Genomic DNA, 14651 nt, shown 5'->3' with positions numbered 1-14651 from the left:
TAATCAATAAACCATCTTAGGAAAACCTTAATTCTGCAACTCCATTGATCTTTATCAATAAAAAAAATATAGTCATAAGTTGTTTTGGGTGTTGACCTTTCTGTAAATTTTGAAAGCAATGAAAGTGAATTGTGTTCTTTCTTATTAGCACATAGGGAAGGCAGTCTCAAAATTGTATTTGTGAAATTCTCTAAAAAGAAGCTTTACCATTATTGTTTATTTTCTAAGTACTCCATGAATAGCATATGGCTTAGGACCTCCCTAAAGTTCTGCTGTGTGAAAATCACTAATAAATGACAGAATATTTAAAATGAAGAATCCAGTGCATGTGATTTAAAATTGTACAAGGTGCTTCTAATCGTCCCTTTTCCTTCTGATAGGTTCAGATATTTAAAGCAGTACATTCTAAGTAAGGAGCTTATAGTCTTAGGGGTGGACCAGAAGAGTCCCTGGAGCATGGGAAAACCATAGAGCCCTTATTTATGTTAAATTTTTATCGCCATCATTTAAAAATCTTTAATTCTATGTTTTTAAATAGATGTTATATATTCATTTTAGTATTTTATGTATACAACTTCTAAAAATATTAAACAGTAAATTAATAAAATAAAATTATTTAAATTATTTAAAATCTATGTGCTCAAAATTTATTTACTGATAAGGCATAGAATTTTAAAAACTGGAGAAAACTGGATAAAAGGAAAGCAATAGATATATAAATATATAATATGTGTGTGTGTGTGTATATATATATATATAAAACAAGTCATAATACTTAGTCATACATTTCTTGTTTATTCATTTTTAAAAACAATGGTGGTGGCTTGTTTCTATACAGATTTCATTAGGATACAATACATATTTTTGAAAAAATATTGGTTTCTGGTGGTGGAGTATCTTCTGGTAGCTTCAGGATCCCATCCAGCATTTTTAAGTTTGGCAAACAGGAGAACACTCTAAAGCAAAAGTTAAAGAAAAAAAAGTAACTGTACCGAACAAAAGAATTGTATTTCACTTACTCTGTAAATGAGTGGACTTTGCCTATTGTTAAAAGGAAGATGAGTGGCTATCACTTTATTCTGTTTTCCTTATCTTTGCAATGACATTAAGGTAAAATACAATTTGTGTTGATTGAGCTGATGACCCTGTCATAGATTGCCTCTCTGGAAGCTACTAGATCGTTCAGCAGATTCTAAGTATTGAGCAGAGGAGTGAAACTGCATACACTCTGTTTTCATAAGAGAACATCATTCCAGTTTTTTAAATGTCCTATGAAGAAAAAAAAAATCAATGAGTGGATTTAGCTAACTAACCATGAGAGAAAGAATGAGATCATGAGATATGTACACATTATAAAATTGGAAGCTGTTTTTTAAAGTAAAGCAAGTCCGAGTTGTCTAGTGATAGTTAAGGAAGAATTCTGGATGAGAGTTATAAGAGGGGGTGGGAAACAATTTTGTGCTGAGTTATTTTCTCTTGACAGAGGAGCTCACATTTCAAATTTAGACAGTCACTTCCAGCTTCAGGAGGTGGTCTTTCATGTCAACCCAGTTAAACAGTAGCCATATGCCTAGCAGCTTTATAAAGCAGCGTTTTCTTTCGAGTGGACAGCTTTCCTGATTGGGGAGTTCTGGTGGCTCAGGCCAGGGGAAATGGAAGACAGTGGCGTTGGCTCAGGATGAAAGATGCTGAACCTTTCAGGAGACATGCCATGCCGACTAATGATGGTGCCAGCCTCCTGGAATACTCCCATTGGCTGCATGATTTTCTTAGCTCTAAATGCTTTCTGCACATTATCTCATCCTCAAAACAATCCTGTCAAGTTAGTTTTTACCCCCTATTTTAAGCAACTTATCCAAGATCATAAAGCCTGTAGGTGATGGAGTAAAGATTAAAATCTGTCTTCTGGCTCCAGTTTTCAGACTTGGCAGGAACTCCTAGTCCCCCCCCTTTCTTTTTTTAAAGTCAAACTATTGGTGAACTAAGATAATCCTGACTTCTGAAGAATGGTAAAAGAATTTGCCTGTGGGTGTCCCAAGAAGTGGGCTGCCCTCTACCTCCTGGGACTTACACCATTAGCTCTATCATTAAGTCCTTTCTCTTTTGAACTGTGCTGTCTTCTTATTGGAGGATCTGAAACAAAGGAGGAAGGGAAGACAGTCACAATTCTAGGTGTCAGTGATCAAGAAAAGCTTATACTTAAATATTCTGATCGTGATGTAAAGGATCACTGAAAGTCTGGCCTAAATCCTCAACACAAATGTACCCAGTGACAAAATGAATGCCGCTGTAATCCTCATGTGGATTTTTGGCTAGATAATTAAACCTAAATTTGGATGAACTTGAGACTTCAGCTTAGTGCTTCAGTAGGAGTGAATACTTAAATCCTTCTCTCATGCTTTAAAATGACCACATCTTTCTGTTTAAAGCAACCCTGCACTACCTTGGTCAATACAACCTGGCTTTTTGTAGACTGATTGTCAGTATGTATGCACCTTGGACTCAATCCAATCGAATTAATACTAAACAAATAGAAGAACCTCATTATATCCTTCTTTTCCACATAAATTCTATACCACCTCATGAATTCTGAAGACAGCTTTATAGTGAGACTTCAGGGCATATCAGATTTCAGACAGTTAATCTAACACTATTGTTATAAGGCATTCTTTGAAGACAGGCAAATGACTGAGTTGGGACCAAAGTGTTTTCTAAAATCCCACATATTAATTAACCAAACTGAAATACAATACTAATAAATATTTTTAAGACAGACATGTGCTATTTTATGAATGACATTGAAACGTCTAACTAAAACTCCTCTGACTATAGGAAATAGAATTAATTTTAAGCTTCAAAACATCATTTTGGTTAAATATTAGTTCAATATTAAAGCAACTGTGCCACCAGATTTTGCTTATATAATATCAATTTGAGAATTTATTGTCACAGAATATGAAATTTTGCTTTCAGACTATAGTCAAAGGGAAAACAATTGCAGTAATGAGATTTACGTAGTAACAACAGAGATTAGAATTTTTATTTTGACAATTTTCATTGCACATCATGGACTGAAGAGTCTGATATTATACAGGCCTCTAGAATATAGTTGCTATTATGGGAAAATGCCAGTATGAGAAAGGAAAGTGGTGAGAGAACTATATTTTGTGGAAATTGGATGTGGAGGAAGGACTATAATCACAGACCAGAATGGAGCCTAGAAATGATCTAACCCTTTGTGAGACAGATTCAGAGTGAGAAATGAGATGACTTGTGGTCATCTGGGGGCAAATATAGGTCTAGAACTCAGTTGCTTGTTTCTACCATTTTAATTTCCATAAGTATACTAACAGTGTGGGCTGCCAGGTGGCTCAGTGGTAAAGAATCTGCCTGCATTGCAGAAAATGCAGAAGACATGGTTTCAGTCCCTGGGTCAGGAAGATCCCCTGGAGGAGGGCATGGTGACCCACTTCAGTTTTCTTGCCTCAAGAATCCCATGGACAAAGGAGTCTGACAGGCTACAGTCCACAGGGTCTCAAAGACTCAGGCACAACTGAAGCAGCTGAGCACACACACGTACTAATAGTGGTGCTGGGAATTAGCTGCAGATAAATGGATGGACATATTACTTGGTGCACACTCAAGGTTGTTTAGATTCCATTATTATCACCATTAAGAATGTTCCTAATATTGACAAAGAAATAAAAATGGTTTATTCTTGGAAGGTTTCCAGCTCTTTCAACCACCAGAGGAGATCGAATCAATTACTTTTTTTGTATTCACTTAATTAATGGTGCCCTTGTGGCCCAAAGATATGAAAATAAAACCAGAGAATAAACAGTTTATAAGATGGTCACTTGGGCCTTGATGAGAACCTACATTTAGAAATTTTATAAAAGACATCTGCTGAATATCATGAGAGAAAATGCATAGGATTTGCAAGTCTAAAATTAAATATCTAAGTTTATGTATAGTCCCATTACAGGAGGAGCCTAAAATTTGCACAGCATTGTAAATTAACTGACAGAAGAGTATATTAAAAATTAAACACACACACACAAGATCAGTTCAAATCAGTTCAAATCTCACTTTAGGTGAGATTAGAAGCATGAATTGTTCAACACGCAGTAGATAAGCTAAATACCTGCTGAGCAAATTTAAGCAAGATGGGAACAATGGTTAAAAGTATAACATTCAATGAAGTAGAAAAGATGACTTAAAGCATTTGGGACCTCACCGTTTTCGGTAGTTTTGGTGAAATTCACAAGGGTTCCTCTTGAGCATAAGGGATTCCAGTGGCGTGCACCGTAAGCTGGACAGCCCAGTCAGAGTCTCAATATGGTTGTCAGCCAAGGATAAATGCTGTATCTGAGGGATCTTTGGCAATTGCTTGAAAGATGTGAGATGGTTTTTGTTCATATTTAAAACTCTGCAACTGTATATAAAATATAAACATCCTGTCATTTGTCTCCTAAAGAGGATGGTGAACTACCAAATACTGCAAAGCACTAGCATGCCTCACCTAGACTATGACACCTCAAAGGTGTGACAGGGACATTTTCTACAAATATGGTGGGAAAGAAAAACGAAATATGTATATTAAAATATTAAGAGAAAATAAACAGGGCAGATAAGACTGAAAGCTTGTCTAAGGCAAGACTATGTTTTCTTTTCACTGTGTTTGGTTCTTGGTGACTTCTCAATAAGTCCTGGATGAAAGAGTAAAGGGCTGCTTGAAATCTCAGCAATATAAAAGTTCACTCAAAGCTTCTGAAGAGTATTGCCCCTAAGTAGTGAGATTATAATTGTTTTCCTTTCTTTCTACTTTTCTGTACTTAAATTCAATATTGAGAAAATAGTATTTAAAAATTTTTTTAAAGTCCTTTTTTTTTAATGCAAAAGAAAGCTAAAATTACCCTTGGGAACAGAAATATGTGTTAGGCATTGAGGTTGAATACATTTTCCTGACAGAATATAATGCTTCTTAATATTTTGCCTTAAAACCATAATTGTATAAAACCATGCCATTAAAGAAAATAATTCCAAATCCATCACTGACGCCTTGCCTTACAGAAAAATTCCTTTATGCATAAGCTGGGATTTAATACTCTGAGGGAAACACAGGGTATTTATTTATAAACCTCATGGCCCACAAAGACACTTGGTAAATAATTATCGCTGAAGGCCTGGCGTGCTGCGATTCATGGGGTCTCAAAGAGTCGGACACGACTGAGCGACTGAACTGAACAGTAAACATGGTGCTAAACAGAGAGATGACAGTCACACAGCAGCATGACAAATTAAATTCACTTTGAACCGCCCCGCACATTTCATTGTAATTTTTCACATCCATTATTTTCATTTCCCTTGTTTCCTTCCATTTTCCATAGGGATATTTTGCAGTCTTAACCATATCTTTGATAACTTCAGGTTTCCACTCTTTCCTAGGTGTGTGCCATGTAAACAGTTGTATCTGACTGTTCTTGCTTGGAGAATCTCAGGAACGGGGGAGCCTGGCGGGCTGCCGTCTATGGGTTGCACAGAGTCGGACACGACTGAAGTGACTTAGCAGCAGCAGTAGATGTTTTTCTGGAACTCTCTTGCTTTTTCGATGACCCAATGGATGTTGGCAATTTGCTCTCTGCTCCTCTGACTTTTCTGAATCCAGCTTGCACATCTGGAAGTTCATGGTTCACGTACTGCTGAAGCCTGGCTTGGAGAATTTTGAGCATTACTTTGCTAGCGTGTGAGATAAGTGCAATTGTGCAGTAGTTTGAGCATTCTTTGGCATTGCCTTTCTTTGGGATTGGAATTAAAACTGACCCCTTCCAGTCCTGTGGCCACTGCTGAGTTTTCCAGATTTGCTGGCATATTGAGTGCAGCACTTTCACAGCATCATCTTTTAGGATTTGAAATAGCTTAACTGGAATTTCATCCCCTCCACTCACTTTGTACATAGTAATGCCTCCAAAGGCCCACTTGACTTCACATTCCAGGATGTCTGGCTCTGGGTGAGTGATCATACCATCATGATTATCTGGGCCATGAAGATCTTTTTTGTATTAGTTCTTCTGTGTATTCTTGCCACCTCTTCTTAATATCTTCTTCTGTTAGGTCCATACCATTTTTGTCCTTTATCGAGCCCATCTTTGCATGAAATATTCACTTGGTATCTCTAATTTTCTTGAAGAGATCTCTAGTTTTTCCCGTTCTATTGTTTCCCTCCATTTCTTTGCATTGATCTTTGAGGAAGGCTTTCTTATCTCTCCTTGCTATTCTTTGGAACTCTGCATTCAAATAGGTATATCTTCCATTTCTCCTTTGCTTTTTTTGCTTCTCTTCTTTTCATGGCTATTTGTAAGGCCTTCTCAGACAACCATTTTGCCTTTTTGCATTTATTTTTCTTGGGGATGGTCTTGATCCCTGCCTCCTGTACAATGTCATGAACCTGCATCCATAGTTCATCAGGCACTCTGTCTATTAGATCTAATCCCTTGAATCTATTTGTCACTTCCACTATAATCATAAGGGATTTGATTTCGGTCATACCTGAATGGTCTAGTGGTTTTCCCTACTTTCTTCAATTTCAGTCTGAATTTGGCAATAAGGAGTTTATGGTCTGAGCCATAGTCAGCTCCCAGTCTTGTTTTTGCTGACAGTATAGAGCTTCTCCATCTTTGGCTTCAAAGAATATAATCAATCTGATTTCGGTATTGACCATCTGGTGATGTCCACGTGTAGAGTCTTCTTTTGTGTTGTTGGAAGAGGGTGTTTGATATGACCAGTGCATTCTCTTGACAAAACTCTACTAGCCTTTGCCCTGCTTCATTCTGTACTCCAAGGCCAAATCAGCCTCTCATATTCACCATCGCACAGATCCTCAGTCAATTGGATAATGTTAGGGGACATGACTGACAAACCAAGTGTGATTTTTCTCCTGGGGCAACAGAGAAGGAGGCTATGAATATACATGCATCAATTTTCTACTCTCTTGATACATTGATTTGACAGTTGTAGAGTCTGAATTGCAATTATATAATTTACATTATACATTGTATTTCTGAAGAAAGAAAGGCCAAAAGAATACATCTAAAGAATACTAAAACTGGGTCGTCTTTTCTTTAATGATAAGAGTTTCCCTTTTTCTCTCTTTTTTATATAAGATAGGAAAAATTTGGAAGTTTACTGATTTGGATCAAGTCAAATTCACATACCCCAAATTAATGGTCTTCTAGCGTAGTGTTTCTAAAGTATGCTATGTGACTATTAATATTTTTTCTTATACATTTATTTAAATAAGTATTACAAAATATAACCAATACATCCTTATTTTGTCCCTAGAAGAGAGGCTAAGGGGAAAAATTGAACAAATTAACATCAAGTAACTGATGCTGGGACAAATTGAGGGCAAGAGGAGAGTGGCGTGACAGAGGATGAGATGGTTGGATGGTATCACTGTCTCAGTGGACAGGAGTTTGAGCAAACTCAGGGAGTTAGTGAAAGACAGAAAAACCTGGCATGTTGTAATTCGTGTGGTCACAGAGTCGGACATGACTTAGTGACTGAACAACAAACTGAATAAATTAAAATGGCAGTGATATTAAGATTCTTCTGAAAACTTTTATTTTGGTATTTTTTAATTTGTCATTTGAAAAGAACATAAGTAAAATCAAATGTTACACAAGTCTGTCTAAAGTTGGGAAGGGACTTTGAAAATGACTGAAGATCTTCAGGGATCATTGCATATTCTGCCACTTCCTCTGTCTGCTGGCCCGTTTCGCTCCCCTGTTAACTGTGATGAGCTCTTTTCGTTGCCCCGCCTCAGCCCCGACTCAGAGATGTAACTTAACTCGCTCGAGGATTTACCTTTCCTTCTTGTTGCTGCTTAATATTTCCTAATTCTTTTCTGGGAAGTTCTGTCTGCCCCTCTGATGGCTACCACAGCTTGCTCTAGCTATACATCTGCTTGGTGAAGCAAAGGGCAGCTCCCCACAGAGTTCTCAAGCAATCCTGAGCAAGGAGGCAGATTATCTTTAATATTATCTTTAGTGTCCTTGGGACATCAAAGAGTCCACATAAATTAAAATTTCTTTTATGTCTGTCACTGTTCTCATTGACAACTCCTACCCCTCTATTAGAATGTAAAGAATTTTATCTTAAATCAAATAAGAGATTAAATTGAAAATAAATAAAATGTTCCCAGTTTAAAAAAAATTTCTTTTTTAAAGCAAGTGAACCTGAAGTCAAGACTCTTGTTAACTACCTATAGAGTCTTTCCCTGTAAATGGTCAATAAACATGACTAAAAATCACTATCTTACAATGATAATGTATATATAATGTGATTGTATTTCCAGTTCACTACACAAGGAACATAGCAAGCTTTTCTGCCAATATGTCCTATGATTATTAATTATTCCCCTAAGAACTGATAATAACAATATTAATTTGAAAAGGAATAGATTTTTCCTGCTAAATTGTGACAGTTTGATTTATAAATTTCCCTTTTTGCCTTGCTCAGACATCGCTTAGCACTCTCACTTTCTTTCTTTTTTTTTTTTTTTTATTTTATTTTTTTTAAATTTTATTTTATTTTTAAACTTTACATGATTGTATTAGTTTTGCCAAATATCAAAATGAATCAAAAAGCACTTTCACTTTCAAGGCCTGACCACATGAACGGAGCCACAATAGGTAAAGACATTGATCACATGTACCCATATAATAAAGACTTGACTTTAACTTAGAAACGGGACATGCTAAGGAGAAGGTACCTTGGCAATCTTAAGGCACTTAAATCCACCAGTGAATTGTCCACTAACCAGAGGGTTTCAACTCGAATTAGTCTTCTAAGAATCCTGTTAAAATTTTCAACTTGATAAGGGTCCCCCAAATCCTGAAATGAAAGGTTCAAATTCTGAAGGGAAAAACAAATAAAAAGAAAAAGCAAGTGCTTTGTCAACTTTTAAAAATAGTTTTTAATTTTAACTGTTATATATTTAAGTCAGCAGTTTTTACTGTTTTGTTTTTTGGTCTTCTAAAATATTCACACATCCAAATACTCACAATTATTGCAGAGATTTTCAAGATAGGAAAGGAGGATGAAGATATTGACTGGATTGTTTAGAATTAAACACCAGGTGGGAGGTGGCAGATAGAGATGGAAAGATCCTTAGATTTTGAAATTTTTCTGATATGAAAAGTAGAGGGGGTAAAGCACTGTTTGGGTTTATGTGATTAGTTATCTTTGAATGTGAAAGTCACTCAGTTGTGTCTGACTCTGTGACCCCCATGGACTATACAGTCCATGAAATCTCCAGGCCAGAATACTGGAGTGGGTAGCCATTCCTTTCTCCAGGGGATCTTCCCAACCCAGGGATCGCACCCAGGTCTTTAGCCTCCTTGGAAATACTCAGAAATTTCATTTATAAAAATTTCAGAGTTAGATGCCATCATTCAAAAGATGGAAAATGTGATTTCATTTTAAAATAACCAGGGGTATACACATATATGAGGTGTGACATTGGAGAAGGTAATGGCACCCCACTCCAGTACTGTTGCCTGGAAAATCCCATGGATGGAGGAGCCTGGTAGGCTGCAGTCCATGGGGTCGCGAAGAGTCGGACACGACTGAGCGACTTCACTTTCACTTTTCACTTTCCACTTTCATGCATTGGAGAAGGAAATGGCAACCCACTCCAGTGTTCTTGCCTGGAGAATCCCAGGGACGGCAGAGTCTGGTGGGCTGCTGTCTATGGGGTTGCACAGTGTTGGACACGACTGAAGCAACTTAGCAGCAGCAGCTGCAGTGTGACATATTTCTGAGATAGTGGATATTTTATTGTTACTTTTAACATGAGTCAACTTTGATGTCAAAGAGATTAAAACCACTCTTAGTGGTAGCATTGCTCTTGTAAACTCTATTTCTAAAAGTCAAGTTTACTTTTTTTGTTTCCAAAATTTTGCCGTAAATTTCTGTGACTAGAAATTATTGCATAAGATGACATTCCTTTTTTTAAATTGAAGCAAAATAATTTACCATTTTTAAAGAAATACAGATATCTCTATCTAAAAAAGGTCTTGATATATTCAGATATTAAACATTATGAAATTTGATACTTTAAGTTCTATTTTCCCAGAATATTAAAGGTCTTCATTCTAAACAAAACTAAAGAAATATTGAGATTATATCTATCATTCCCACATTAAACATCACCTTCTCAAATAGGCTGCTTTTCCCAATAAGTTTTTCTGTAATAGATTAGGCTTCATTTAGCCATTCGCTTGCAGTACAATTATCTAAAGGCCAATAAAACTTTCTATGAGAAATTTTTAGCAAGGTACCATTGGCCTTTGCAATATATCCACGGTTTAAATGACAGCTATAAAGAACAAATGCTTGTATACACTGGAATAATTACTTTTAAAAGAATCCTGGGAGTGGAGGTTAAAGTTTTAGGTGTGTTATTTAAATTTTTCAAATAAATAAGTAGGTGCACTATATAAATTTTAAAGAGTGGAATGTATCCATTATAGGTGACTAATTAAAATTAATTTTAGAAAGAAAAGAAAACACTGTACTGGGAAACAATATTCTACTTTCCTAGCTTCCCTTAATAAGTTGTGTGACCTCGGGCAAATAGTTTCTTTTTCTAAACGTTCCTTTCCTTTTTGAAAGTGTTTGGACCAGACCCAATCTGAAGCTCCTTCCCAACCCCTAATTCTAGAATTCTATGACATACAAGATTCATCTGTGAAACAGAAGAGGCATTGGGAGATCCCAATAAGTCTCATTTCTGGAAGATTTCCTAAAATCCTCACATGCAATTTGATCACTTTGAAAAGCCTCAAAAATATTGGCATCTTACTCTGTTATAAAGAAGTTCATTATTCTTTTATTGCTACCAATGTTTATTTTTCACAGTTAAGTCTTCAGTCCTCTGCTTAACCATGACTTGAAAGCTTGAGTGATGGCAACCTCACAGGTGGGTAATGGTTGAGAGCCAACTATGGGAACTGTTTCAATGCTAGTGGCTCAGCCAGCTGAGTCATTTTCAGCACCAAGAAACAACATCTCAAATCCTTCACTGCTGAAAGTTTGATTTGTTCCACGATAGCTCTGTTCAGACCCCAGTGGCTGCCCTAGATCATTAAAACTTTTAGCTTTTACCACATCATTCAGAGTCCAGACTACATCATAAACTCATTGATAAGGATTATCATTCAACACTTGACTTTTTTATTATCAAAAATACAATTTCATTCTCCGTTCTTTTAAACTTTTTCCAAAGTTCAGCAATATCAATATAAAATGATTAGAAAATAAGTAGCATTTCTTGATGAAGATAAAGGGTGGGGAAAAGAGATGGATCACCAGTCACAACTATTTTCAGAGAAATTTCTAGAGATGTGCTTAAATGTGTTTTGATGTTTATTCTGGCAATTGATCTTTCTAAAAAATGCCATAATTTAGTCAACGAAGGAAATATACTTTTTTTTTTTTTTAAGCTCTCACCGTGCAGTCCTCCCAGTTTTCCTGCAGCCACGTTTCCCATTTGTTTTTCTCAAGGACTCTTTCCTGTGAAGGCAAAGTACATTCCTCCTCTCTGAAGAGCAGCTCTTCGGCAGAGGGTCCTGAGAAGAAATCACAAGGTGAGATCTTGGAAGTAGGTTCCGGAAAACAGGACCAACACCCTCGCTGGATGCTTGACTGGTTGTTTTAAACTTCCACTTGATATTAGGACTGAGGGAGATAGGATTGAACTCTTATGCCCCAATAGTGTGAGCATTAACAAAATGTGATGTATGTGACTAAATACACTTCTGCCTGCCTAATCAGGCTGGGGGAGAGATGGGGACAGAAGAGGAGCCAGGACTTGACCACTATGAACACTTTCTAATTGTTTAAAATTATTTTCCCTGAAATTTGCTGAATAACTCTCATGTCTTCCAAACAAAATACAGTGAAACCTCTAATGTGAAAACACTAAATCAGATGCCCAGGTATGACAATAATAGATTAATCAAGAAATGATTATTAAATATTTAAATCCCCAGTTCCTGTGTTTCTCTTCCTGCTGCCAGAAACCTTGAGGCCATCTCTGATGAGCTTACTTCCTAGGCCTTCCCATCACCAGATGAGTTATACAAGAGAAAGGAAATAGCAAACAAATCAGCAATTTTATTTCTTTTTCATCTGTTTTACTTTTTTTCAGTTTACAGTAAAGTGAATACAGTTATCAGAAAAAAAATAGGGCTGTAGATTATTTTAATTTAAATTTTTCACAATCTGCTACCTATGGTCTAGTTTTCTGCAGAGGATCAAAAGTCAGCTTTAACTTAAATTCTCACATATAGATTTCTTTTTAAATGCAATTTAGCACAGTACTATGACAAATATTGTGAGGTTCAGAGAAAATTTGATGACTTTCTAGAGTAATTAAAAGGGAGGAATGACCTCTATTAACTGTAGGGAAAAGTCAACATGTGGAGTTAACTTTTAATCTTACATCAATTACTTCTAGCTCAAGCAAGTGAGAAAAATCACCAGTATAGTGGCTTTAATCTTCATGTAATTTTCTCTTTAGGGATCATGAAGTCACTCTTGACTTTCTTTCTCTTTTGTCTCTTAACTCAATAAACCACCTAATCTTACCAGTTTTCCCCTTGAGAATCTGTCCCTTCCTTTTCAGTGTCCAGGCACTCACATCTTCCTATCTGAACTGTAGCTACTTTCTGTTAGATCTCCTGCTTTGTAATCTTCTCTTCTTCAGCATAAATGACACAAATTGCTACCCAGCTCTCCTAAAAACAGCGTTTACCATGGGACTGATATTTTCAAAACCTTTCAGAAGTTTCTTATTGCTTATCAAATAAAGATGGAAAAGCCTAGTTCATCAGGCAATGGTTTCTACAATCTTATCCAGGTCCCCATTTCCAAACTCATTTCCTGCTATTTTCCAGCCTTATTGTCCTCTAAATCAGGTTTGCACATAACTTCCAGGGTTGGGGAAAGGGTATTTTGTTTTCAGTCTGGAGTTAAGTAGCAGGTAATTGTCTGACTCCAGATGATTAATCTGACTTTTCTGAGCTGTTCAGTTTTCCACGTCTGCGAAAATATGGGGAAGTCTAGCATCAAGGGCCCATCAAAGGCTGAATTTGGTGAGAAATTATGTTTGAAGTTCACAATATTTTATAAAGATTTTATAAATTTCTAATTTATAAAATTATTTCTAATACTTTTAGACCAACATAGGTTTTCTTATTGTCATAGACCCTGACACTCCTATCATGCTGCCACAGGCACACTTCACTCTCTCCTGATGCCAATCAAGCCCCTGAAAGCTACCCTAAACTTTGTTGTTTAGTCCCTGAGTCATGTCTGACTCTTTTGAGACCCCATGGACTGTAGCCCACTAGGCTCCTCTGTCCATGGGATTTCCCAGGCAAGAATACTGAAGTGGGTTGTCATTTCCTTCTCCAGGGGATCTTCTCCACCCAGGGATCAATCCCACATCTGCATTGGCAGGCAGAGTCTTTACTGCCGAGCCACCGGGTTTGATTTTAATTTGCTCCCAACTCTAACATCTTGTATTCTAAGAGTCAGACCTGGCACCATTTGTACCCACTTCTCCTCACTCCATTTTTTCTGGAATGCATGATTTCAAAGATGAAAAGAACACAGAAACGATATTGAAGGTATCAAGAACAAACTTTGCTTTTTGTGGCAAGTCTGTCTGGACTCTGATGGGTGATAATGAGTCCATTTGAGATGGATTTATGGAAGGCAATAAGAGCAAGAGGCCAATGCTTCATTATTTTGACAAAAACATCAGTTTTTTCATCAGACACAGGTGGAAGCCAAGAATCTAACCTGCGCTTTCAGGCATTTCTCTCATAACAAGTTGTAATGTTGCCACTCAGGAAATTACATAGCCGGAAGGTGGTAGTATCCCAGCTACTTTACAAATTAAATATCCTTGTACTAGGAAATCACCTTCTTCATTGATTAGAATGATTGGAATTAAAAGTTATAGAACTGGAAAAACTGGACCAGTCAACTCATTGACTGGGGAGACCTCAGAAACCTGAGGTCTTTATTTATTGTCTTTATTTACACCCTCTCCCCCACACCAAATTTGGTAGCTTTCTTTGTGCAATAGCTATACCAGAGTTATTAAACTCTGCCCTGTATTTTTTGTTTGATATCTATTGATCTTCTGCTCTTTCAATTATTTCTTTTTAAAGCAGCTTGCAAAGATTTCTTTGAAGTTAGAAGCCAAAGGTCACTTCCACTGTGAGGAGATGTATTAAATTGGATTCTTTTTATTAAAAAAAACCTCAGACCTGCTTGGTAATTGAAGATATATCTCAGCAGCTGAGAACTGAAATCTGGAATATCTGACAGCCCAGGGATGTTGGCTTTCACCTGCCATCTCTGAGCTTGTTCTTTGTCCCTTCATCAGATTTCTAACTCCTAACAGCAGTGACTGAATTAACTTGCTGGGGGATTTTCAAACAGGAAGACTCTATTCTTTTTTTTTTTTAATGTTATTTTATTTTTAAACTTTACAGTATTGTGTTAGTTTTGCCAAATATCGAAATGAATCCGCCACAGGTAATTCTGCCAACAATATGCTCTTTGGCTTCGTT

At 36.7% G+C, this 14651-nt stretch overlaps 1 protein-coding gene across 1 annotated transcript in view; it reads right to left on the bottom strand.

Annotated features, from left to right (window-relative positions):
* Positions 1 to 775: 775 nt before the first annotated feature.
* The window catches only part of LOC147379484 (uncharacterized), a 30178-nt gene continuing 16302 nt past the window's right edge, over positions 776 to 14651 (bottom strand). Inside the window, exons 6-9 of the mRNA XM_086415307.1 lie at positions 11515 to 11633; positions 8774 to 8916; positions 4238 to 4435; positions 776 to 956 (exon numbers count right to left, since the gene is read on the bottom strand). Coding sequence (XP_086271433.1) covers positions 845 to 956; positions 4238 to 4435; positions 8774 to 8916; positions 11515 to 11633 — 572 coding nt within the window. The 3' untranslated portion in view covers positions 776 to 844. The remainder of the gene's footprint in view (positions 957 to 4237; positions 4436 to 8773; positions 8917 to 11514; positions 11634 to 14651) is intronic.

This window comes from Bos grunniens, chromosome 1 (assembly GCF_055505025.1).
Source record: "Bos grunniens cultivar Pamir isolate PY7600 chromosome 1, Bosgru_T2T1.0, whole genome shotgun sequence".
NCBI classification, from domain to species: domain Eukaryota; kingdom Metazoa; phylum Chordata; class Mammalia; order Artiodactyla; family Bovidae; genus Bos; species Bos grunniens.
The sequence above is the reverse complement of the archived record's forward strand: the minus strand, read 5'-3'. Positions and strand labels throughout refer to the sequence as shown.